Source organism: Propithecus coquereli, unplaced genomic scaffold (assembly GCF_000956105.1).
Source record: "Propithecus coquereli isolate 6110/MARCELLA unplaced genomic scaffold, Pcoq_1.0 Scaffold506, whole genome shotgun sequence".
Classification (NCBI taxonomy): Eukaryota; Metazoa; Chordata; class Mammalia; order Primates; family Indriidae; genus Propithecus; species Propithecus coquereli.
In genome coordinates this window covers 613,437-637,760 of record NW_012150908.1, presented here as the reverse complement: position 1 = coordinate 637,760, position 24,324 = coordinate 613,437, and the positions used below count along the sequence as shown (strand labels likewise).

At 35.6% G+C, this 24,324-nt stretch overlaps 1 protein-coding gene across 1 annotated transcript in view; it reads left to right on the top strand.

Annotated features, from left to right (window-relative positions):
* The window catches only part of LOC105820096 (nectin-3-like), a 186,293-nt gene that overhangs the window by 34,613 nt on the left and 127,356 nt on the right, over window positions 1–24,324 (top strand). Inside the window, exons 2-3 of the mRNA XM_012656513.1 lie at window positions 19,881–20,222; window positions 23,761–24,057. Coding sequence (XP_012511967.1) covers window positions 19,881–20,222; window positions 23,761–24,057 — 639 coding nt within the window. The remainder of the gene's footprint in view (window positions 1–19,880; window positions 20,223–23,760; window positions 24,058–24,324) is intronic.

Here is a 24,324-nt window from a genome sequence, read left to right as displayed (position 1 = left end):
TCCTCCTGCCTCTGCCTTCTAAAGTACTGGGATTACGGGCATGAGCCATCATGCCCGCCCCATTTATATATCTTCTTTGAGGACATGTCTGTTTATGTCATTTGCCAATGTTTCGATTGAGTTATTTGTAATTTTACGATTGACCCGTAAGAGTTTTTTGTTTTTTAATTCTGGAGACAAATACCATAGGTATGTGATCTGCAAATATTTTATTCAGTCTGTAGGTTGTATTTTCACTTTCTTATGTTGCCCATTTTAACACAGAAGTTTTTAATTTTGATGAGTTCCAGTTTATTTCTTTTTTATTCTTTAGTTGCATGTGCTTTTGGTGTCATATCTAAGAAGGCTTTGCATAACACAAGTTCATGAAAATTTACTACAATATTTTCTTCTAGGAGTTTTAGCTCTTACATTTAAGTCTGTGATCCATTTTGATTTTTGTATATGGTGTGAGGAAGAGGTTCATCTTTTTTTTAATATAGATATTTAGTAGTTGTAAGATCATTTGTTGAAAAGATTATTCTTTCCCCATTGTATTGACTTAGTACTCTATTGAAAATAAATTGATCATAAATGTGATCATGTCTTTCTGACTCTCAGTACTATTCTTTTGATTCCTATATCTGCCCTTATCCTAGTATCACACAGTTTTGATTACTATAGTTTTTGCTACATAGTTTTAATCACTGCAGTTTTGCAGAGTCTTGAAATTGGGCAGTGTTAGTCTTCCAACTTTATTCTTTTTTTCAAGTTTGTTTGGCTATTCTTAGTTTCTTTAACTTCCATATGCATTTGAGGTTGAACTCACTGATTTCAGCAATGGTACCAGGTGGTATTTGGATAGAGATTGTGTTGAATCTGTAGATCAGTTTGGAGAATGTTGCCATTTTAACAGTATTAAGTTATGTGATACATGAACATGGGGTAACTTTTCATTTATGTAAGTTTTCTTTAATTTCTTTTAACATTGTTTTATAATTTTCAGTATAAGTTTTGTACTTCATTGTTAAACTTATTCATACTTACTGTTTTTGATAGTATTGTCAATGGGATTATTTTAATTTCATTTTTGAATTGTTCATTGCTAGTTTATTAGAAACACAGCTAAATTTTGAATCTTGATCTTATATCCTGCAACCTTGACAAATTCTTTTTTTAGTTCTAATAGGCACTTCCTCCTACAATATTTATTCAGTGCCATCTCCTGAGAAATCATAACATATGTTCACATTAAAGGAGAAATACTTAAAGGAATTTCATTTATAACAGAGCCTACATAGAAGGGTGCATTTGGAGCTGAGAGGCAATAACTTGGTACCACAGTGATGTCCATAGAGTGAAGGTATTTTAAAGGCATTCCAGCACAAGATTAGAAGCTAAGAATGTATTTTGTGTTTCTCTTAAACCAAGTGAAGTCTGTCTATATTAACGTTTTTCTAGAATTACAGATAATGACTGATGCAATAAAGAAGACATTTTAATTTAAACATTTAGAAGGTATGTGAAATATAGAAACAATATAAGCAATTCTTTTTAAATCTCTATTAGTTTGTTTTTTTGGGTGTCGTAAATTGTATTGCCTTGTCACTTATGTGAGATACTTATTCTGTAGATGTTGATTTGCTGCTTTAGGATATCAAATTGTGACAATTACTGTATTTCATTGAATATAAATTGTCATCAATTTCAGGATATATTATGATTTGATATACCAATAAGGAAGAAAAAACAAAACACTGACAATATTCTCCTGTCATTTAGAGCTTTCATTTTATGTGCATTGACTTATATTTATTAGACTTTTATTTCATACTTTTTAATAGTTTACCCATAGATGTAATTTTTCATCATAACTTGTGTACATATCTGAAAAGGAAAATATAATTGGACAATATTTAACTTATCCCAATTACTTCTTCACGTTCAGAGCCTTTTTTTGTATTGCTTTGCATTTCCATGCTGTGTTTTTCTTCAGTGCTATGAAGAGTTCTTTGATGCTGTCTTTCTTAAAAGATACCTTAGAAGACTACCCTCTCATTCACTAATTCTCTGAGAAGACTTAGAGGACTCAGCACAGAGTCATACACAAAGCTGTGATTTATTGCAGTGAAAGGATACCATACACAATCAGCAAAGGGGCATGAGTCAAAGTCTGGGGAAAACCAGGCATAAGCTTCCAGTGTCCTCTTCCAGAGTCACACAGGATGCACTTAATTCCCCCCCAGAACAAATTGTGACATGGGTGAAATGTTGCCAACCAGGGAAGCTCATTAGAGACTCAGTGCACAGAGTTTTTGTTGGTGGATGATCATGGAGGTACTCCCTGCCTAGCACTTACCCAAATTCCAGACTCCTAAAAGGAAAGCAGGTATTCACCATAAATGATATTTGTACATAGAGTTTAGTCTCAGTGAACCACTGTTAATCAGTTAGTTGTAAAATCTCTCCCAAAATCTAAATTCCCCAATGTCAGTTAAGGGCCAACTTTGCGAGAAGGCCTTTTCAAGGGTAGCAGTTTAGGCTTGCCATATTAACTTATTAATACATAAAAGACATCAACTCTGAGATTTTTCTTGCAAGCCTCTAATATTTATTCTGCAAGTTTTTACTCTAATGCTATCCTGATCTTACAGGAAGGAATTAGTGGAACATAGGGTCCTTGTTGACTTAAAGGTCATAGGTCACGGTGTTGCATATTGTCAGTCATGCCACCGGGAATAACAACCAAGTTTGCATATGGATAGACCACCTGTATCCCCTATTTAGAGATGTGGGGAAAAATCTTCATATTGGAGTCAGTGAAAAAAAGTAACCTAATAATTACTTTTTTTTTTGAGATTGCTTGTTACATTGAATGCCATATTCAAGAATTTAACCAGATTCAAAGGATAATGAATATTTGCTGTTAAGATACTTTATGGAAATTGTGGTGAAAGAAAATAGTGTGGTTTGATTAAAGTATAAATTTCTGGGGTCTACCTTTGATTATCTGTTGTCCAAAATGCAAAAGAAAGAACAAATTGCCAAACAGTGCTGAAAAGGACTCTAGACATCTAATCTGCTTATATTTAGCCTATTTCCCCTACCTTTTTTCAAACAATTTTGCATGTATATAAACATTTTACATGTATAAAAGTGAAGCTGCTCTGGTAGAGCTCTAAGCTCTGTCCTTCAAAAATTCTCTTTTAGTACTTTTTTCTACCTCTTCCTTCAGTTGCATTATTAGAATTGGACAAGGAGAATAATTTGAAAGCTACTTTTCTTGTCCAGATTCTTCCTTATCTAGATGAGAAATCTGAGACCTATTGAGGTTATAATCGTGCTTTTCTTTGGTTTTAATCTGTAAAATTCTTCTCTGGATTTGGAACAGAGAAGAAAAAATACTTCTAAATTAACACAGTCCTTCTGGGACTCAACAGTCTGCAAGTCTGAACATCTTCCTTGTCTGTGTTCATATGGGGTCACTATTGTTACTACCTTTTGCCTGGTTTAGTGCCGGAGTCTCCTGTGTTGGTTTCCTAGGGCTTACATAGCAAACTGCCATAAACTTGGTGACTTGAAACAAATTTATTTTTTCATAGTTCTGGAGTTGAGAAGTCCATAATATGTACTATGCATCCTGTATCAAAATCAAGCTATGTTTCTTCAAAGGTTCTAGAGGAGATTTAGTTCCCAGCTTCTTCAAGGTCTGGTGGCTACAGACAATTTTTTTGGCTTCTCGCTGCATAATTCCAGTCTCTTCCTCTGTCTTTAGATGTCCTTCTCCTTTCTGTATTTACTCTTTTTCCTATAAGGAAACTTGTCATTGGATTTAGGGCCTACTTGGATAATCCCTTAACTTAATTACTCTGCAAAGACTCCTTTTTCCAAATAAGATCATATTCACAGATTCATATCCCCTAATTGCTGTTTCTGAACCTGTGCTTTCTTGTTTTCAGTATAATATATAAACTGCTAGATTAATTTTCCTAATATTCCTGCTATGTTTTTGGCTTCCTATATTTTCACCCCACAATATTCCTTATTTCTCCCCCTAATTATTTACAGTTTCCCTGACTAGGCTTTAAACTCCTAAGGGATAAGGAGCATGCCCCTCCTCCTTTGTCCTTCCTCAGCATAATACTTGGCCCATACAGGTAGATTGTTAAATAAGTGTTAAGTGAAAAAAATGGTCGTGTAAACAAACTGAATTCTTTATGGCTTTATCTTCTGTTATTTTGTTACGAATACTTGGATTTTTCCAACTTCTAAAAACTTTACTAACATTGTCCGTTTCTGTGGGTTGTTGCTTTGAATTTTCCTTTAGTGCCCTTTCTTTGCTTAGAAAATCCCACCTCACCTAAAATTCAGCTTAGATGCTACTATTGTCCCACAAATCACCCAGTTAAAATTAGAATCACTAGGCTTAGCTGAAGGAAAATATCACTGTCTAGAGGTAGCTTTTCTTTACACACTTTTCTTATTCCCTCTCCCAAGTATCTTTTTAAGTTTGTACCCTTAACTAAGGTGGCTCTCATAAGGGTAATATGTCCCAGCTGTTATTTGGCATAATTACGAATAATGTTTCTTCACTCCCCTTTTGCTCTTAAAAAATGTTTTGACTTGGATTACAAAGTATATGGTAACTCTACCGAGAATATTCACTGTCTCGTGTATCTTATTTTTTTATTCTCAGCTCTTAGAAGTCACAAGCTATACTTTTTTCTACCTTATAGTACATAGTATTTACTATTCAATGAGTGAAACTCAGTAAATATTTGAGTTCTTAATATGTGCTGTGAATCCTGTATCTTGTCTATATTAATACACTTTTTGTTTTCAATCTAGACTTGTCTTAGAATATCTAATTGCACATCCCAATGTTTTTCAGTTACACCAGCCTTGCAAAATACAACTCTTAAGCCCTGTTTTGCTCTACACATTCTCTGTATTTACCTCTCAGCTGCTAGTGATGCTGGAGGTGGGAGGGAATCATATAACCATGCAGATTAGTGCCACTACAGAATCAGGCCTTTAGTTTCTACTAGCCCTCAAATAATTCTAGCAATTCTTCCTTTATTGCTTAGTTAGCACCCACTCCAATGTTCGAGTGTTTTCTTTTACATTTTACTGAGGCCTTGTTAATTAGATGATAATAGTCCCATTTTGTAGGTGATAAAATAGCTCAGGTACCCAGTCACAGTGTGTTCTTGAGTGTAAGTTAGTCTAGTTCTAAAGTTCTTGCTTCCACTCTGTTATTTGTCCACAGTTTTAAGTCTCATTCTTAGGTCTGAGAAGTATGTGTACTACTGAACTATAAGCCCCCATGTACTTGTTTAGACATGCCTCTTTAAAACAGTTTTGAGATTTTTGGATTATTAATGCATCTTGACATGTGTGTACAGATTTTTACCTGGATCATTACAGGAGGCTATCATTTATGAAAATTTATAGATCAGTGTCTTCAAAGCACTAGTTCCTTGCAATGTCTGCTTCAGAGAATGATATCATTTACATGTCTACAGGCTCTCTGTTTTTAGGTACCACTTTACAATAAGTTCCAAGTAAATTAAAGATTCAGAAGTAAATTCATAAGTATAGTTTAAAAAAACATAATTCCTTTGGTTGAAAATTGTTTACTGTTGATTATAAATTTTACCACTGGAATTACAGTAAAGCCTAAGAGTCAGACTGAGCATCCCTAATCCGAAAAGCCATAATCCAAAATATTCCAAAATCTGAAATTTTTTGAGCTCTAACATGACACCACAAGGCGAAGTTTCCATACCTGACACCTTTGCTCTCTGATGGTTCAGTGAACATGAACTTTGTTTCATGCACAAAATTTTTAAAAATATTGTAATAGGTCATTAAATATGAAAGATCTAATTTTGAATCAAATCTCAAACAAGAAGCAGTATAATTAATCAAAGCATGCATCTAAACTATCGACACAGTTTTGCCATCTTAATACTAGCTTGTTTATGCCAGCAGCAAACAAGCCTGGAGAGTGAGTGGAGATGAAATTGCGAAAGGCGTTTTCCACAGCTTGTGGAGAATTAAGTATTTTTCCTTGCAACAGGTGGTCAAAGCCTGGAAGAAGTGATAGTTGTTCCAAGGTCTGGTGAATAGGTGGATGACAGAGAGTTTCCAAGTCCAGCCTCTATAGTTTGAGCTGCATTGTTTGTGTGACATTTGGTCGAGCATGGTCTTGCAAGAGGATTTTCCTGTCTCTACTGACCAATTATGGCTGCTTAATTGCAAGCATCCTCATCATTTCATCCAATTGGTTGCTGGAGACATCTGCTGTAATTGATTGACCAGGTTTGATGAAGCTGTAGTGGCTAATACCAATGCTGGACCACCAATTAGCTTTGTTTGATGGATATTCGGTTTTGGACTGTGTTTTGGCACTTTATCTTTATCCAGCTATTGTGCTGACTGCTTGTAATTGTCAAAAAGAATCCATATTTCATCACATGTCATAATACGATGTAGAAATGGTTCACCTTCATGTCGTGACAGCAAAGAGAGGCAAGCTTCAAGATGATTTCTCTTGTGATGCTTGTTTAATTCATGAGGAACCCATCTATCCAGCTTCTTTATCTTGCCAGTTTGTTTCAAATGGTCCAGTATTGTTGAAATAGTAATGTCAAACCTTGGGGCTAATTCATGTGTAGGTTGAGATAGATTTGCTTCCACTACAGCCTCCAGCTCATCGTTATCCACCTTGGTCTCAGCTTGCCCATGTGGCTCATTTTCAAGATTAAAGTCACCAGAATGGAACTTCTCAAACCATGTAGATACTGTGTGTTCATTAGCCACATCCTTCCCAAACACTTTGTTGATATTTCCAGCTGTCCATGCAGCGTTGGTTCCACGATGGAATTCATATTCAAAGGTAACACGAATTTTTGGCTTATCTGTGGATTCACAAAAATTGTTCTTAAAAAACTTTGGAAAGAATGAGGATGTAGCTTCACAATAAACATAAAACAAGAAGCGTCGAGGTGAAATGCCAGAGATATCAACTGTCAAACTTAGTATGTAAGAAAATCGGACATTACATACTTAATAACCTAATATAAAATTACCTTCAAGCAATATGTATAAGGTATATGAGAAACATAAAGAATTTGGTGTTTCAGCTTCGATCCTATCCTCAAAGTATCTCATCATGTATTTGAAAATATTCCAAAATCAAAAAAATCAAAAATCTAAAATACTCCTCATTGCAAGCATTTCAGATAAGCGATTCAAACCTGTAATATAATTCATGTAAAATTTAGGGAATACATTCTATTACTAGGATCAAAACACATTTGAATTTTTAAATACTAGTGCAACAATTTATAGGTTGAAACGAGAATTGAAAGACCAGATTCTTTTTTATTTCAGAATATTACAGGGGTACAATTGCTTTGGTTACATATATTGCTCTTGCACTGCCCATGTCAGAGCTACAAGCATACACAACCTCCAGACATCGCACACCATACCCATTAGGTGTGAGTTTACCCATCCCCTCCCCTCCCCTCCTATCTGATAACACCCTATGAATGTTACTTCCACATATGCATGTAAGTTTTGATCCATTAGTAACAGTTTAATGGTGAGTACATGTGGTGTTTGTTTTTCCACTCTTGTGATATTTCACTAAGAACAATGGGTTCCTGCTCCATCCAGGGTAGTAACAAAGGGGGATTAGTTCATTTTTTTTTTTATGGTTGAATAGTACTCCATGGTTTACAAATACCACATTTTATTAATCTACTCATGTATTGATGGACACTTTGGTTGTTTCTACATCTTTGCAATTGTGAACTGTGCTGCTGTGAACATCTGAGTGCAGATGTCTTTTTTATAGAATGTCTTTTTTTGCTTTGGGTAAATACACAGTAGTAGGATTGCTGGATCAAATGTAGTTCTATTTTGAATTCTTTGGGGTATTTCCATAGAGATTGTACTAGTTTGCAGTCTCACCAGCTGTGTACAAGTGTTTCCATCTTTCTGCATCTGCGCCAACATTTGTTGTTTTGAGACTTTTTGATAAGATCCATTTTCACTGGAGCTAAGTGATATTGTGGTTTTGATTTCCACTTCTCTGATGATTAGAGATGTTGAGCATTTTTTTCATATTTTGGCCATTTGTCTTCTTTTGAAAAGTTTCTGTTCATGTTCTTTGAGCACTTTTTAATGGAGTTGTTTTATTTTTATCTTGATTTTCCTGAGTTCTATATAGATTCCACTTATCAGCCCTTTATCGGATATGTAGCATGCAAATATTGCCCCCATTCTGTAGGTTGTCCAGTTGCTCTGATGATAGTTTCCTTGACTGTGCAGAAGTTTCTTAACATGATCAAGTCCCATTTATTTATTTTTGTTGTTGCTGTGATTGCCTGTGGTGTCATCTTCACAAATTCTTTGCCTAGTCTAGTGTCTATAAGAGATTTTCCAGTATTTTCTTCTAGAATTCTGATGATCTCATGACTTATGTTTAAGTCTGTTGTCCAACGTAGTTGATTTTTGTGAGAGGTAAGCAGTGCGGATCCTGTTTCAGTCTTCTACATGTGGCGATCCAATTTTCCCATCACCATTTAGTAAGGATTCTTTTTCCCAGTGTATGTTTTTTGTCTGCTTTGTCAAAGATCAGATGGCTATATGAGGGTGGTTTTATATCTAGGTTCTTAGGCCTGTTCCATTGGTTCATGTCTCTGTTCTTTTGCCAGTACCATGCTGTTTTGGTTACTATAACCTTGTGTAGCTTGAAGTCTGGTAAATTGATGACTCCCAATTTGTTCTTTTTGCTTAAGGTTGCCTTGGGTATAAGGGGTCTTCTGGTTCCATACAAAGCATAGAATTATTTTTTCTAGATCTGCGAAAAATGATGTTGGTATTTTAATAGAGATTGCATTGAATCTGTAGATCACTTTGAGTAGTATAGACATTTTAACAATGTTGATTCTGCTGATCCAGGAGCATGTTATGGTTTTCCATCTGTTTACATCTTCTGCTGTTTCCTTCCTCAATGTGTTGTAGGGTATCGATTTCATGTAGTTTTATTCGGATCTTGGTTATTTCTTTTCTTCTGCTGGCTTTGGGATTGGTTTGCTCATCTTTTTCCAGTTCTTTGAGACTATTCATTAGATTGTTGATTTGTGATCTTTCTGTCTTTTGGATGTAGGCATTTATGGTTATAAATTTTCCTCTGAGGACTGCTTTAGCTGTGTCCCACAGATTTTGATAACTTGTGTCCCCTCTGTCATATAGTTCAAAGAATCTTTTGATTTCCATCTTAATTTTCTCCTTGAACTGACTACCATTCAGCAGTGGATTGTTTAATTTACATGACTTTTTGTAGAGATGAGTGCTTCTGTTGATTTCTAATTTTGTTCCACTGTGGTCTCAGAATATGTATGGTATAATTTATGTTTTTTAAATTTGTGGAGACATGTTTTGTCGCCTGGGATATGGTCAGTCTTAAAGGACGTTCCCTGAGCTGATGAGAAAAATGTATATTCGGTTATTTTGGGTTAGAATGTTCTGTAAATATTTGTTAGTCCCATTTGTTCTAGAGTCCTCTTTAAATCCATTGTTTCTTTGTTTATTTTTGACTTGGAGCGTCTGTCCTGTTTTGTTAGAGGGATGTTGAAGTCTCCAACTATTATGGTGCTGCCGTTTATCATTTTGTTTAGATCAAGTAGGATTTGCTTTGTGAATCTGGGTAGACCTGAGTTAGGTACATAAATATTTAGAATTGTTTTATGTCTTTTTGTTGAGTTGTTCCCTTTACCATTATATAATGACCATCTTTGTGTTTCATTATTTTTGTTGATTTGAAAACTATGTTATCTGAAATGAGAAGTGCTATGCCAGCTTTCTTTTGGTTTTCATTTGTGTGGAATATTGTTTTTCATCTCTTCACCTTGAGTCTGAAGAATCCTTGTGGGTTAGATGTGTTTCCTGAAGACATCAGATACTTGGCTTGTGTATATTTATCCATTTGGCCAGCCTATGTCTCTTCAGTGGCCAGTTCAAGCAGTTCACGTTTATTGAAAGAAATGATAAGAGGGGTGGATTTCTGTTTATCCTGTTAAGTAAAATCCTGGTGCTCTGTGTTATGTCTTGCTCTGTTGTGGTATGTAGCCTTTGACCTTTCACTTTTGGATAATTGTACACTGGTGAGTGTCTATTTTGCCAGTCGAGGTGTATTCCTATGTGAGTACTTTCTGGAGGGCAGGTCTTGTCTTGACTAATTCCCTCAATGTTTGCTTGTCTGAGAAGGTCTTCATTTCTACTTGATATAAGAAACTTAGTTTTGCAGGATACGAAGTTCTAGGCTAGCCGTTATTCTGTTTTAGAAGACAGATTGGTGCCCCAGTCCCTTCTGGCTTTTAAGGTCTCAGTTGAGAAGTTTGCAGTTAGTCTGCTGGGTTTTCCTTTTTAGGTTGCCTACTGCTTTCACCTTATGGCTTGCTGTAGGAGAGCCTCTTTCGTATTTATATTGGCCAGTTTGATGACTATGTGTTGTTGTGTTTGCCTCTGCAATGAATCTCTCCCGAGTCTTTGAGCTTCTTTTACCTGAATATCTAGATTTCTGTCAAGGCCAGGGAAGTTTTCCTTCATTTTTCCCTCAAATGGATTATCCAGCCTTTGTGTATTTTCTTCTTCATTCTCAGCGATGCCTATGATTCTTATGTTAGGCCTCTTCACATAATCCCACATTTCTTGTAGGCTTTGTTCTTTTCTCTTATTTCTCTGCTCTGTCTCTGCAGGTGACTTGTTGAATTGAAAGGTGTTTTCTTCAATCTCTGAGATTCTTTCTTCTTCTTTATCTAACCCATTCTTAAAGCTTTCCACTGTGTTTTGGAATTCCTAGAATAAATTTCTCATTTCCAGAAGTTCTGTTTGATTTTTCTTTAGTATTTCAATTTCTCTAGTGAATTTTTCTTTCATTGCCTCATTCTTTTTATGGTTTCTTTGTGTCAAGTTTCCATTTTATCTTGCATTGTATTGAGTTTCCTTATAATCACTGTTGGAAATTGTTCATTGCCAGAGTGGTGGTGGTTCTTTTTGGGGGTGTCCTTTCTCCTTGATTTTTCATACTTCCGGAGTTCTTTCTCTGATTCTTTGTCATCTGGACCAGCTTTTGCCTCTTACCTTTGGATTTTCTTTTGTTTAGGTAATGAGACACCTAGTTTAGTGTCGAGGCAGTAGGCAGTGCTTGTGGGTGGGAATTGACCACACCTTGTATGGTGAGTGAGTAAATGCAACAAAAGGGCATGCAAATTGATCTCTCTGTCAGTAGGTGGCGCTTCCCAGAGGAACAAACTGCAACATTGCTTTTATTGGGCCTTGATACCAGCTCTAGTTCCTCAAGAGAAGCACTCTGGTGCTCCAGGTCATGGCTGTGGTCCAGGGACTTCCAGTTGCATCTTTATTCTCTACCTCAGCCAGTACAGGTTGGGAAGTGAGGCTGGTGGTGGCTGGGTTGGGTGAGCTTGCCCTCAAGCTCCACAAATGCTGTAGCAAGGGTTAAAGGTCTGTACCCTGCCTCTGGGAAAAGCTGCCAGGGAGGGGCTTAATTGGCCCCACTCAACCAGAAAGTCTGCATGTATAGGCGGGGCTGTCTGAGTCCAGCAGTCTGGTAGTCTGGAGCAGACCTTGCTCCTTTCCACCCTTCCCTATTCTGTGGTTTCTCTTTGGCATCTGCCTGCAGGCAGAAACTGAAGCCAGGTGAACTCCCCCATGACTGTGATGCAGGCTGGGAGGTTCCCTGCACGGGATTCCAGCCTGAGCTGAGAGCATGGCCCTACTATGGGAGGGAGGGGTACCCCTCAAGCATGCCACCGCTAGGACCCACACACACTGCACTCTCACCCTGATCTGTCCCTTCAGGCTCCCCCACTTCACAAGACGAATTCACAAATGTCCCCTCTGTACCCCTGGGCAATGCTATAGAGACCTTGGTGTACGGGATCTGGCCTGCAGGCCTGTCGCCAGGGCCCCGGAGATCAATCCCTGTCCATGCCAGGGAGAAGAATGCTGGTTCCAAGTCACCCTATGTAGTGCCCAAGCTGGTTCAGTGTCCCTCCTCCTTGGAGGTTAAAGCCCCGTTCTATTGGAGTCACCAGGCAAGCAACACAGTAAGGGCCAGCAGGTAGGGAACTCACAGTCTGAGCACCCCTCAGTTCACTGCAGGACCCCGAAAGTAAAGGTATAAGCCCCATTCCCTGTGGATGCCTCTGTGTAGTGGAGAAATTGTGTCTCTCGGCAGCTGCAGGTGGGGGATGGGAAGGGGAGAATAAAGCTCTAGGTGGAGGAAAGTCTGCACACTGATGGTCTCTGATACTCTCTCCAGGTGGCAGTCCACTCACAATAACTGGGCTCTGGAGTCACGCATATCACCCAGGACCCACTGGACCCCTGTGGCTCCTACAGTCTGGGCTGGAGTTGGGAAATGTTTGTGTGGGGATAAGCAAGATGGAACCTGAATGAAAGAGGACCCCTGGGAAGGACAAAGGCACCTGGTGGGTAGAGAAGCAATATGGTACCTGCCGACCAGCTCTGGTCTGTGGGGCGGGAGGTGTCCCGGGGGGCCGCTGGGAGCCTGGTGCCCTGTCCGCCAGAAGCTCTCCACTCACTGGTGGCAGCATTCTCTGGGCTGGTGTAAGCAGGTCTCTCCAGCAGCTCAGGAGCCCACCAACAGTCTGAGTTGCAAGGGAGGGGAATTTTAACCACTCCACCTGTCTTTCTTGCTATTCTCCAAGCCTCTCAGGGCTTAATCCCCACTGATGCCTTTCTCCTTCCATTTCTGCTCCGCAGCTTCTTCCTGTGGAGTCTCCTGTACGTTCAGGCGCCCTTCCTTCCCACCCTCATCTGATTTATGTTTGTCTGTCTGTGTGTTTTTTTCCTCGTTCATCTAAAATTTCTCCTTCTTGCAGAGATGCTCTGGCTGGTGGCATCTCTCATCCGCCATCTTTTCTCTACCCAGATTCTTAATAATTGTTAACTAAACCCTGTCTCTCATGCATTTCACCTACGGTAGATGGAAATGGTACTAACTTAAGAAAGTTCAGTTCCTCTCCACCTTTTTATTTTGAAAATCACTGAGTTTTTGAATGTCCCAATTGCTCTTCCCCAGGTTATCTTTCTGTAAAAGTTCAGATTTTACTTATGATGTGCTCAGCATGAGAAAGTTAGGAACAATATTGTTCAAAGCCAGGAGGCTTCTTCTTGTCTGTGTTTTGACACTAGTCATATGATAAGGACAGATCACTTCACTGTCTCTGTAAAATGAGGTTAGATCAGATACCTGTAAAGTCTCTTCCTGATCTAAAGTTTTGTCTCCTTATATTAAAGATTTTGAAAATATGAGGAAATTTTGCCCTTAGGCATAAATTCAACTAAACAGAACATTTATGTTGTTTGAATACATCAAGATGTTTTCCTTTGAAATTATAAGGTAGTGATTGGTAGAGAAGAGATAGTGAAAACCACATTTTAGGGCATTTTAATAAAGCCCGAAATTGCTACTTTAAGATTATTAAAGATATCATGATACAATAGGGTGAGCTTTAGTATTAATGTGTAGGAAATATGTTAGTGGAAATTTGCTATTTCCTGCACCTGCTATTCACTGTATTGGTTATATGTAAGTCATTATCATAGAAATGTAAACTTAAAAATTAACTATCTGAAACTGAATTTTTTAGCTTTATAAAAAAACGTAGGCCTATAGTAAGAAAGGAAGTTGAGCTTTATTGAATTTCTACTCTAGAATTTTTCTATCTAGCACTTTCTGCAGTGATCCAAATGTTATATAGCTGTATTTCTCAGTACAGTAGTCACTAGCCATACATGGCAGTTGGACACTTGAAATATGATAATGTAACTGAAAACCTAAATTTTACATTTTGTTTAATTTCAATTAATTTAAATTTAAATAGCCACACATGATTAGTAGCTGGAACGGTATCTTTCTAGGAAATGCTAAACACTGTGCCAAGAGATAATTAGAAGACTTTAGTTCTAGTTCTCTATGTTAATTTTGATTATTGGCCTTCCCCCATTTTTTATTCAACCTTCCTTTCCAGTCTTATTTGTACTTCTATGTTTTGCCCTCATACTGGATCTTTGCTTAACTTGGAATGGTCTTTTCAGCCTATTAAAATATAAGTCTTCAAGGCACAGCTTAAATGTCACCTTTTGCAAAACTTTCCCTGATCCTCTGGATTATGGCAAATGGCACTGTGTCTTATTATTTATATGACTCAGGGTAAGTCTTAACCTTTTTGATTCTTGATGTGTCATATGGAAAAAAAAATACGTATATACCTATGTGATTTTTTTTGGAGGGATGTGGTGTGGAGATCAAATGAAATGATATATGTAAAACTCTTGACAGTTTTCAAGAACGTACAATTGTAAGGCAATGAGACATTTTATAAATGTGAAGACTGAGTCCCAGAGAAATTGACTTTCCCACCATCTAGCCTTCATCTCCCATTTGCCACCTCATTCTATTTAGCACCTCAATTTCAATAATTCTTTATATTGGTTTCTATAATCCTTTGATCCTACTTTCTTTTCTTCCTTTCTTGACCAACTTAAAGTTTATAGTCCATCATTAGAAACTACTTCTTTACCTACACCGTCAACTCCTTGCCTATTTCTCTTTTAATTGTGCTTGCTTGGTAAAATGTCAAGCCCACTTTAAAACTTATTCTCTGCCTTCTCCATGCCTCCACTCAGGCAGCTGAATGCTCTTATTCAAGATTGGTAACTTCAGGTGTGGCTTGTCTTTTCATTCTCCTGACTGTTTTGCACAGCAGGAATTTTAATTTTAATGAAATCCAGCTTATCAGTTATGTCTTTCATGTACTCTGCCTTTGGCATTGTATCTAAAAATTCATCATCATACCTAAGATCATCTAGATTTTTTGCTTTGTTCTAGAGGTTTTATAGTTTTTTATTTTACATTTAGATCTATGATCCATTTTGAGTTAATTTTTGTGACAGTTATAAGGTCTTTGTCTATACTTATTTCTTTGCATGTGGATGTCTAGTTGTTCAAGAACCATTTGTTAAAAATACTGTCTTTTCTCCATTCCATTGCCTTTGCTTCTTTGTCAAAGACCAGTTGACTATATTTATGTGGATCTGTTTTGGGGCTGTATTCTACTCCACTGGTCTGTCTGTTCTTTTACCGGTACAACACTGTCTTGATTACTGTAGCTTTGTAGTAAATCTTGAAGTCAGATAGTGTCAGTCGTTGTTTTTCAATATTGTGTTAACTATTCTGGGTCTTTTGCTTCTCTGTATAAATTGTAGAATTAGTCTTTTGATAGACACACAATAACTTGCGAGATTTTGATTGGGGTTACATTGCTTCCATAGACCAAGTTGGTAAGAACTTACATCTTGGCAGTATCGAGTCTTTCTATCCATGAACGTGGAATATCTTTCCATTTATTTAGTTCTTTAATTTTTGTCAGAGTTTGGTGGTTATCTGCATATAGATCTTGAACATAGTTTATTAGTTTCATAACTAAGCATTGTTGAGGGTGCTAATGTAAGTGGTACTATGTTTTAATTTCAAATTCCACTTGTTCATTGCTGGTATATAAGAAAGTGACTGACTTTTGTTTGTTAACTTTGAATCCTGCAACCTTAATGTAATTGATTACTAGTTCCAGGAGTATTTTATCACCTGTGAATAAAGACAGTTTTTATTTCTTTCTTCCTAATCAGTATACTTTTTATTGCCTTTTCTATTCTTACTACCTAAGCATGGACCTCTGGTACGATGTCAAAAAGAAGTGAGAGGAGATATCCTTGCCTTGTTCCTGATCTTAGCAGAAAGGCTTCTAGTTTTTTGGGTTTTTTTTTTTTCTTGTTTTGTTTTTTACGATTTTAAATATGATTTTAGTTGTGAGTTTTTTGTAGATTGTTCTTCGTCAAGTTGCGAAAGTTGCCCTCTGTTTCTAGTGGGTTGTTCCTTTCTATTGGTTAGTAGTATTTATTGCTTATTGCATGCATATGCCACAATTTGTTTATCCGTCTGTTGATGGATATGGATAACAGTTTTCGGCTGTTACAAGTAAAGCCGCTGTGAACATCTGTGTGCAAGTCTTTAGAGACACGTGCTCTCTTTTCTAATGGATAAAGACATAGGAGTGATATGGCTGGGCCACAGGATTCTTGTTTGTTTAGCTTTAACACATTGTCACACAAGAAAAAAATTTTTTTCCTTGGGCCACAGTGTTTTATTATAAAAACAGAGTAAAACTTTGAAAACAAAATGATCCTTTCTAATTTAATGAAAAATTTGTCATTTTTTATGGTTTTCTGTGCATGAGTTATATGCAACTTGAAAAATAATTCAAGGTAAAGACATTTGTGAGTTATACACTGTTTAGGTCCCACTTATGAGAGAGAACATATGGTAATTGACTTTCTGTTTCTGAGTTATTTCATTTAAGAGAATGGTCTCCAGGTCCATCCATGTTGTTGTAAAAGACATGATTTTATTCTTTTTTTTGTGACTGAATAGTATTCCATTGTGTGTATATGTCTGTGTGTATCACATTTTCTTTATCTGGTCATCCATTGACGGGCACTTGGGTTGATTCCATATGTTTGCTATTGTAAAAGGTATTGTAATAAACATACAAGTGCAGATATCTCTTTGATATAATGATTTCTTGTACTTTAGGTAAATATCCAGCGGTGGGATTGCTGGATTCAATGGTAGTTCTATTTATAGTTCTTTGATAAATATCCATACTATTTTCCATAGAGGTTGTACTAATTTACATTCCCTTCAACAGCATAGTTTCCTTTTCTTTACAATCTTGCCAATATCAGTTAGTTTTTGACTTTTTAGTGATAGCTATCCTGATTGGTGTAAGGTGATATCTCATTGTAGTTTCAATTTGCAGTAGTCTGGTTATTAGTGATACTAAACATTTTTTCATGTGCTTGTTGGCCATTTGTATGTCTTTTGAAAAATGTCTATTTGTGCCGTTTGCCGACTTTTTAATAGGGTTTTATTATTAATTCTTGGTTGTTTGAGCTTCTTGTAAATTCTGGATACCAGTTCACTGTGAAATGCAAAGTTTGCAAATATTTTCACCCATTCTGCAGGTTGTCTGTTCACTCTGTTGATTATTTCTTTCGCTATACAGAAGTTTTTTAGTTTAATTAAGTCCCATTTGTCTTTTTGTTTTTGTTGCCTGTGCTTTGTCTTTGTCATGAATTCTTTGCCTAGACCAGTGTCTAGAAGAGTTCTTCCTAGATTTTATTCTAATATTTTTATAGTTTTGGGTGTTACATTTAAGTCTTTAATCTATCTTGAGTAGATTTTTGTCTATGGTGAGAGATAAGGATCGAGTTTCATTTTTCTGCATATTGCTATCCAGTTTTCCCAGCACTAATTATTGAAAAAGGTGTCCTTTCCCCATTGTATGTTTTTGTTGACGTTGTCAAATAGCAATTGACCGTAGGTATGTGACTTTATTTCTGGGTTCTCTGTTTTGTTCCATTGATCTATGTGTCTGTTTTTATACCAGTACCATGCCATTTTGGCTTCCATGGCTTAGTAGTATAATTTGAGGTAAGGTAATATGATGCCTCTAGCTTTGTTATTTTTGCTTTAGATGGCTTTGGATATTCAGGTATTTTAAATATTAATGCTTACAAATACTAGTTAAACTTTTACTGTAATAAATTTATAAAGCAATCACCTATTATAACATGCTGACTATATAGCTTATATACATTTTGCATATGTTTTATAAACCACCACATTATTGGTTCTAATAGCCCTTTACTTGGCCTTCTTGGATTTTTTTCAGGTAATAGATTTTTCAAATAGTAATTATTTCTGTTTTGTTCTAATATTTATCTTTTCCTAGTGCACTGGATTGAATTTCCAGTCTCAGTTGAACAATGGTAATGATAGTGTACTACCATCTTACTTTTATCTTTTCTTTAACAGTTATGCCCCTTTTTCTGTTTTAGTGTGATCATGGCCACTGATTTGAGAAAAATCTAGTTTATTATTAAGAATCCTTTGCTCAGTTCTTTGAGTTTTTTAAAAAAACAGGTAGTAAATTTTAAATTTTACTGAATGCCTTTCAGCATCGAAAGAGAAAGTTGTGTGTGAGTTTTCAATGTAATGAATAGTCTTAGAATATCCTTACATTCTTGGAATAGTCCTACTTGGTTGTAGTATACTTTTCTTAAATACAGAGCTGAGTGTTATTTCATAATGTCAATTTTTTATTAATATTCATTAGACTGCTTTTTCATTTGTATTTTTTCTGGGGTAATACTAGGCTTGTGATAGCTTGCTAAAAGTACATTTGAATATTTTCACATTTTATATGTTTTGGATTAATTTTAAAATCTTAGTAATTATATGTACTTGATAGCATGATAAAACATGCAAGTAAATTTTGGGGGCCTGACAACATCTTTAGAGCAGTGGTTAAAAAAAGCAAAAGTTTTTCTTTTTCTCTCATAGCTGTTAAGTGTAGTCACTGTGAATTTTCAGTCCCTTTCTGTAATATCCTTAGTCATCTCTTAGGTAATAAAGTTTGTTCTCTAATTTACTTTTCTGTTTTTGTGTTTTCCTCCAAAAAGTGTTCATGAAAATAATATTGTTCCAAGTTTATTGTTGATATGTTTAAACATGTTCGAAGATGTTTAAATGGATTTTTCTATATCTTGTGATATTTTTCTACATTTTTTTATTTGGTTAAAAATTTTAATTAGACATAACTAAGTTTTAAAAATATTGTTTATTGTTTATACAATTTCCATTTTAGCATGCTTATTTTGGTTTACTTCTTAGTTTGAATATTTGTTTTTTTATTTTGTCAGGCCTCATACATGATTGGTAAACTTTTCAAGGACTTGTTATATATGTTCTAATCTACTTGTCAATGAGCAGTATCTTGCTTGACTATAATATTCACGAATATTAGTCTTATTTCCCTCAAAAAAAATGTGAGCTTTGCTTTTAGAAATGAAATAAGTATTATATGGAAGAAGTTTGATGTCATTTCATTTTAACTTGTGAAATTTTTTTTCTTTACCCTCAAATGGAAAAAATGATTTCATATTTATATAAGTATTTCTTTGTTGATGTTTTCTGGCAATTAGTCTGTCTTAAATTATTTTTTAATTAGAGAGTTTTGATATCGGGACTCTTCAAAAGAAGATACTTAAGAATTATATTTGGTTTGAAAGATCCTGCATATATAAGTTATCTATTGCTGTGTAAAAAATTATCCCCAAACTTAGTTGTTTTAAAACGATACTCATTTATTATCTCTCAGTTTCTGTGAGCCAGGCATGGCTCAGCTGGGTCTACTGCATCAGTCTCACAAGGCTGCAAAGTGTCAGGCAGGGCTGGGAACTCAGGTGATAGCTTGACTGGGGAAGGCTCTTATTTCTAAGCTAATTCTTGGTCTAAATCCAGTGCTTTTTCCATTGTAGTACATATCGGTGGGTATCTGATTAAGTATAATCACTGTGAATTTTCAGTCCCTTTCTGTTATATCCTCAGTCATCTCTTAGATGGTCAAATTTGCCCTCTAATTTACTTTTTTGTTTTTGGTTTTTCCTCCAAAAAGTGTTCTTAAAAATAATATTGTATACATGTATATATGTAATACATATTGGCGGGTGTTTGATTTATTTGATCCCAACTTTTCAAATCTCACATCCAGCCCAGAGAACATCTAGCCTTTTCACTTCTTTTTATTATTCAGTCATAAATGAACACACATACGCATACCCCTACAGAGGTGGGGGAGGAAGGGAGAAAGAAAGATTATATGTTAGCATATTTTTTTTCCATTTTAAAAACTACAGTATTTTCCCCCACATAGGTGCCTTAGCTGGACCAATTATTGTGGAGCCACATGTCACAGCAGTGTGGGGAAAGAATGTTTCATTGAAGTGTTTAATTGAAGTAAATGAAACCATAACACAAATTTCATGGGAGAAGATACATGGTAAAAGTTCACAGACTGTTGCAGTTCATCATCCTCAATATGGATTCTCTGTTCAAGGAGAATATCAGGGAAGAGTCTTGTTTAAAAACTATTCACTCAATGATGCAACAATTACTCTACATAACATAGGATTCTCTGATTCTGGAAAATACATATGCAAAGCTGTTACATTCCCACTTGGAAATGCCCAGTCCTCTACAACTGTAACTGTGTTAGGTAAGTATGCTTGACTTTCGTTTTTGGTGATGGTAGTAAGGATTATAATAAAAATATTTTCAAAAATTGAAAATGTTTTAAATTTAGATTTAAAGTAAACAAATTCAAATATGATTTTTTCAAATTCTGTTTTAAAATTCTGATTCTAGGCTCTCTTAATTTGAATAAAATCTTTTCTGTGTATACCTACCTGTCTATATAATGTTACATAGTTTTAGCTATTTTACTTCATGAAGGATTGTGCTGAGTTTTAATTATAATTATATACTAAGTGCTTGAGTTTCTGCGACATTTATTTCCATTACTTTCCCTCAAATTTCCAACCTTTAATTAAATTATCATCTTTAGTTGAGATTTTCCATTTTTTTAAGAAAATGAGTTTGTCTTCTTGGAGCCATTGACATCTCCTGTTTTAATTTTCATATCAAATTTTATTCCATCTATTTTAGATTTGCTTAGCTATTTGAATTTTGTGCTGTTGTTAAAAGTAATGATATTCTATCATTCTTACCTGATAACTCTGAAAGTTTATGGTAAAATGTTGAATAAACTTATAAGTATTAAGATAGCCACTGCAGTGAAATGTAAACCAATTTGGAAATGCTGATAAGTATTTTTGGAATAATATAACAAGGATTAAGGAATAATAGTAACCTGTGGCTGACATGGAGATACAATGCTTTTTCTCCTTCAGAAACACTCATTGCCCAGTTGCTAGGGGTATGGTTAGCTGACAGCAGGAAGCTGTCAGCTCCTTTAAGATCACTTTTTATTTAGATTTTGTTTTATTTTTTATTGATATACAATATTTTATATATTTGAGTTCAAGTTATGTTCTTTTCATGGGTGCCCTCAGGCCAATGATTGAGCAAGGCATTGGTTATTGAGGTCAAGTTTCTCTTGGGACCAGCAATTGAACAAGATAGTGGTATGAAGACCTGGACATTTTCACCCAACGTGGGACTCCTTTAATGGGAATCTTTGCTCTGTATCTTTCCCTTGGCCTGACAAAGACTTTGTTAGGTCTGCTGATAGCCCCCCTGCCACTCAATCCTCCTTCTTACCTTTTCTCTAGGTATTACTCCCTAATAAATCTTTGATACTCCTTACTCGTTCACAGTGTCTGCTTTGCAGAGAACTAAACAAGTTCACAGCCCCTAATATTTAATAATACAATATTAGAGTCTCTGGCATACAGAAAAGCAATTGTGTCCAAATTTGTATATTTTTTTCATGTCGAGAGATACTATTTAAAAATAAAATTAAACATTTGAGGATTTAATATGTTTAAAACACTACCTTAAGAGCTGTGGGGAAATATAATTTACATTGAAGAGATTGATACTTTTGAGAAATTTTCTGATTAGGAGGCAAGGCAAAAATATTTGAAAAATGAAGTGCAAGACATCAATAAAAAGTTACACAAAGTTCTGTATCAAGAAAATAATAAATATTTTCCATGTAAAAGAGAGAATTCATGGGGATAAAGTCACTTTTTATTTTGCTTTAAATTATAGTAGTTTTCTCTAAATTAATACAGTACAATTGGCTTAAAACTCAAGACTGCTTATGTTACAGGACTTGTGATTTTGCCCATGCCTACTTCTCTCACTTCATCTATTCAATCCCTTGCTGCTTCTCTTTCAACAACCCTAATCTTAAAGTCATAATAAACTATTTGCAGTTCTATTAACCTGTGTCTTTATGTGTGTTTCTCCTTCTGCCTGGATTGCTGCCTTTTCCCTCCTGTCTCTTTCTTCCTACATTTTCCTATGTAACTATTACTCAACGAATCACATATAGAAGCCATTCTTGACCCCTTCCCCTAATCTGATGCTTTTTTTGCTTTTTATCATTGTGTATTGAGCATGTCTTTATTGTAGCAGTTACCATACTATTTATTATATGTTTTCTCTACTATAAACATGTGGTGAACAGCAGTTGTGCACTTTAAAATTTAATTTTATATGCCCAAAGCCTGTAAGAGTTTTTGGTATATAGAAGTCATAGAATAAATGTTATTTGAGTAGGATATAGGAATGGATTGGTGAACTTGGTAGTCAAGAAATGTTTTGGAGAAGAAATAGTTGAGCCAGTCCTTGAATGGTGGGTTGGTTTTGGGTTGGCAAAAATAAAAGAATTCGGAAATGTTATTCTAGGATTAAAAGTACGTGAGGCAAGGCAGGGAGGCAGAAAACAATATGCAGTTGACCCGTGAACGACATGGGTTCAAGCTGTGCAGTTCCACTTATGCACAGATTTTTTTCAACCAAATGCAGATTGAAAATATAGTATTCCTGGGATGTGAAACCCGCATATACAGAGGGCTGACTTTTCCTATATGTGGGTTCTGCAGGCCTGTCTGTGGGATTTGAGTATGCACAAATTTGGGTATACTCGGGCCCTGAAGCCAATCCTTTCCATATACTGATGGACGACTGTACTTAAGACAGAGTTTTTCTTCAATTTTTTGAAATTTTGGGCTTGAATTCTTTCTTGTGATGAGCTTCCTTATCCAATGTTGACTGTTTAGCAGTATCCATGTCCTCTACCCACTAATTGCCAGTGGCATCCTCAGTTGTGAAACTCAGAATTTCTCCAGACATTGCTAAGTATCCTCTTGGAGTGGTGGGAGGTAGGGGGAAATCACCCCCTTTTGAGAACCCTGCTTTAGTGGAACACTGAATAAGTAATTTGTTGACTGTTCAAAAGATTTATATAAAGTACAAGAATTAAAGTTCAGAAAGGTAGAGTAGGACCACAGTAAAGTAACTTGAATGCTAGGATGGGGAATTTGAGCTTTATATTATCGGTAATGCTAGCTTATTAGACAATGGATGGTCTTCTTTTCACCTCCTTTCTACTCTGAGACCCCTTTCTGTTTAAAATGTGGTTTGTAGAACAGTGGCATTGGCATCACTTAACTTGTTAGCAATACAAAATTTCAGACCCCTCTTAGATTTATTGAATTAAAAATTTAAAAGGTAGTGTTTTAAATGAAATTATTAAGTCACTCATTGGGTCAAGAAAAACATTGGTCATTTTCCTATGGGAATGCTCAGAGAAACTTTTTTTTCCCTTAACTTTTTAACAGAAGTTTTCATAATCCTAACTTATTTTTTTTTAAAGTATTTGCTTTAAAATTTGTTGTTGTAAAACGAAGCATTATGTATTAAAACTGATTTTTTTCTTTTAGATTAGCAATGTTTTTAATTTCATAGGGAAATTATCTAGTTCATAGAAATTTTTTGTATATATTAATTTGAAGGGATCTCATTTTTCCTATAAAGTAATGTATATATGTATCAAGGAGAGCCATTTTTATAATGGTTATATAAAATCTTGGCCTCTTGTTTTTCATAGCTTATGATCTTCTCTTTTTCCAGGAATGCAATTGATGATGGCATTACCTAAAAAGTGTATGTTGATTTTATATGCAGTTGTCCCTAAACTTATGAAATATGTCTAGATGCGGCTTAGAAGGATGTAAATATATTGTTGTTTGAATGTAACTAATTTTTTTAAAAAATTTAAACAGTTGAACCCACTGTGAGCCTGATAAAAGGGCCAGATTCTTTAATTGATGGCGGAAACGAAACAGTAGCAGCCGTTTGTATCGCAGCCACTGGAAAACCAGTTGCACGTATTGACTGGGAAGGTGATCTTGGTGAAATGGAATCCACTACAACTTCTTTTCCAAATGAAACAGCAACGATTGTCAGCCAATACAAGCTGTTTCCAACCAGATTTGCTAGAGGAAGGCGAATTACTTGTGTTGTGAAACATCCAGCCTTGGAAAAGGACATCCGATACTCTTTCGTATTAGACATACAGTGTAAGTAAATGGTAACATTTGCATTTTCAACATTAGTCATGCATTTTATTTTATTTTTTCCATTGATGCATTCATTTCTTTATCAGACTTTTTAGTTCAAATATTTAGTATTCAGATATTCCTAAAGCTTTTCTTTGTTAACATTGTTTTTCTTTTCTGTTTATTTTCAGTTTATATTCTCATAGAAATTTCATTTAACCAGAAAATTTTTCTATCAGTTTTTTTAAAGATGAATACGTGACTTTAAAGTTGCTTTCCAACTTGAAA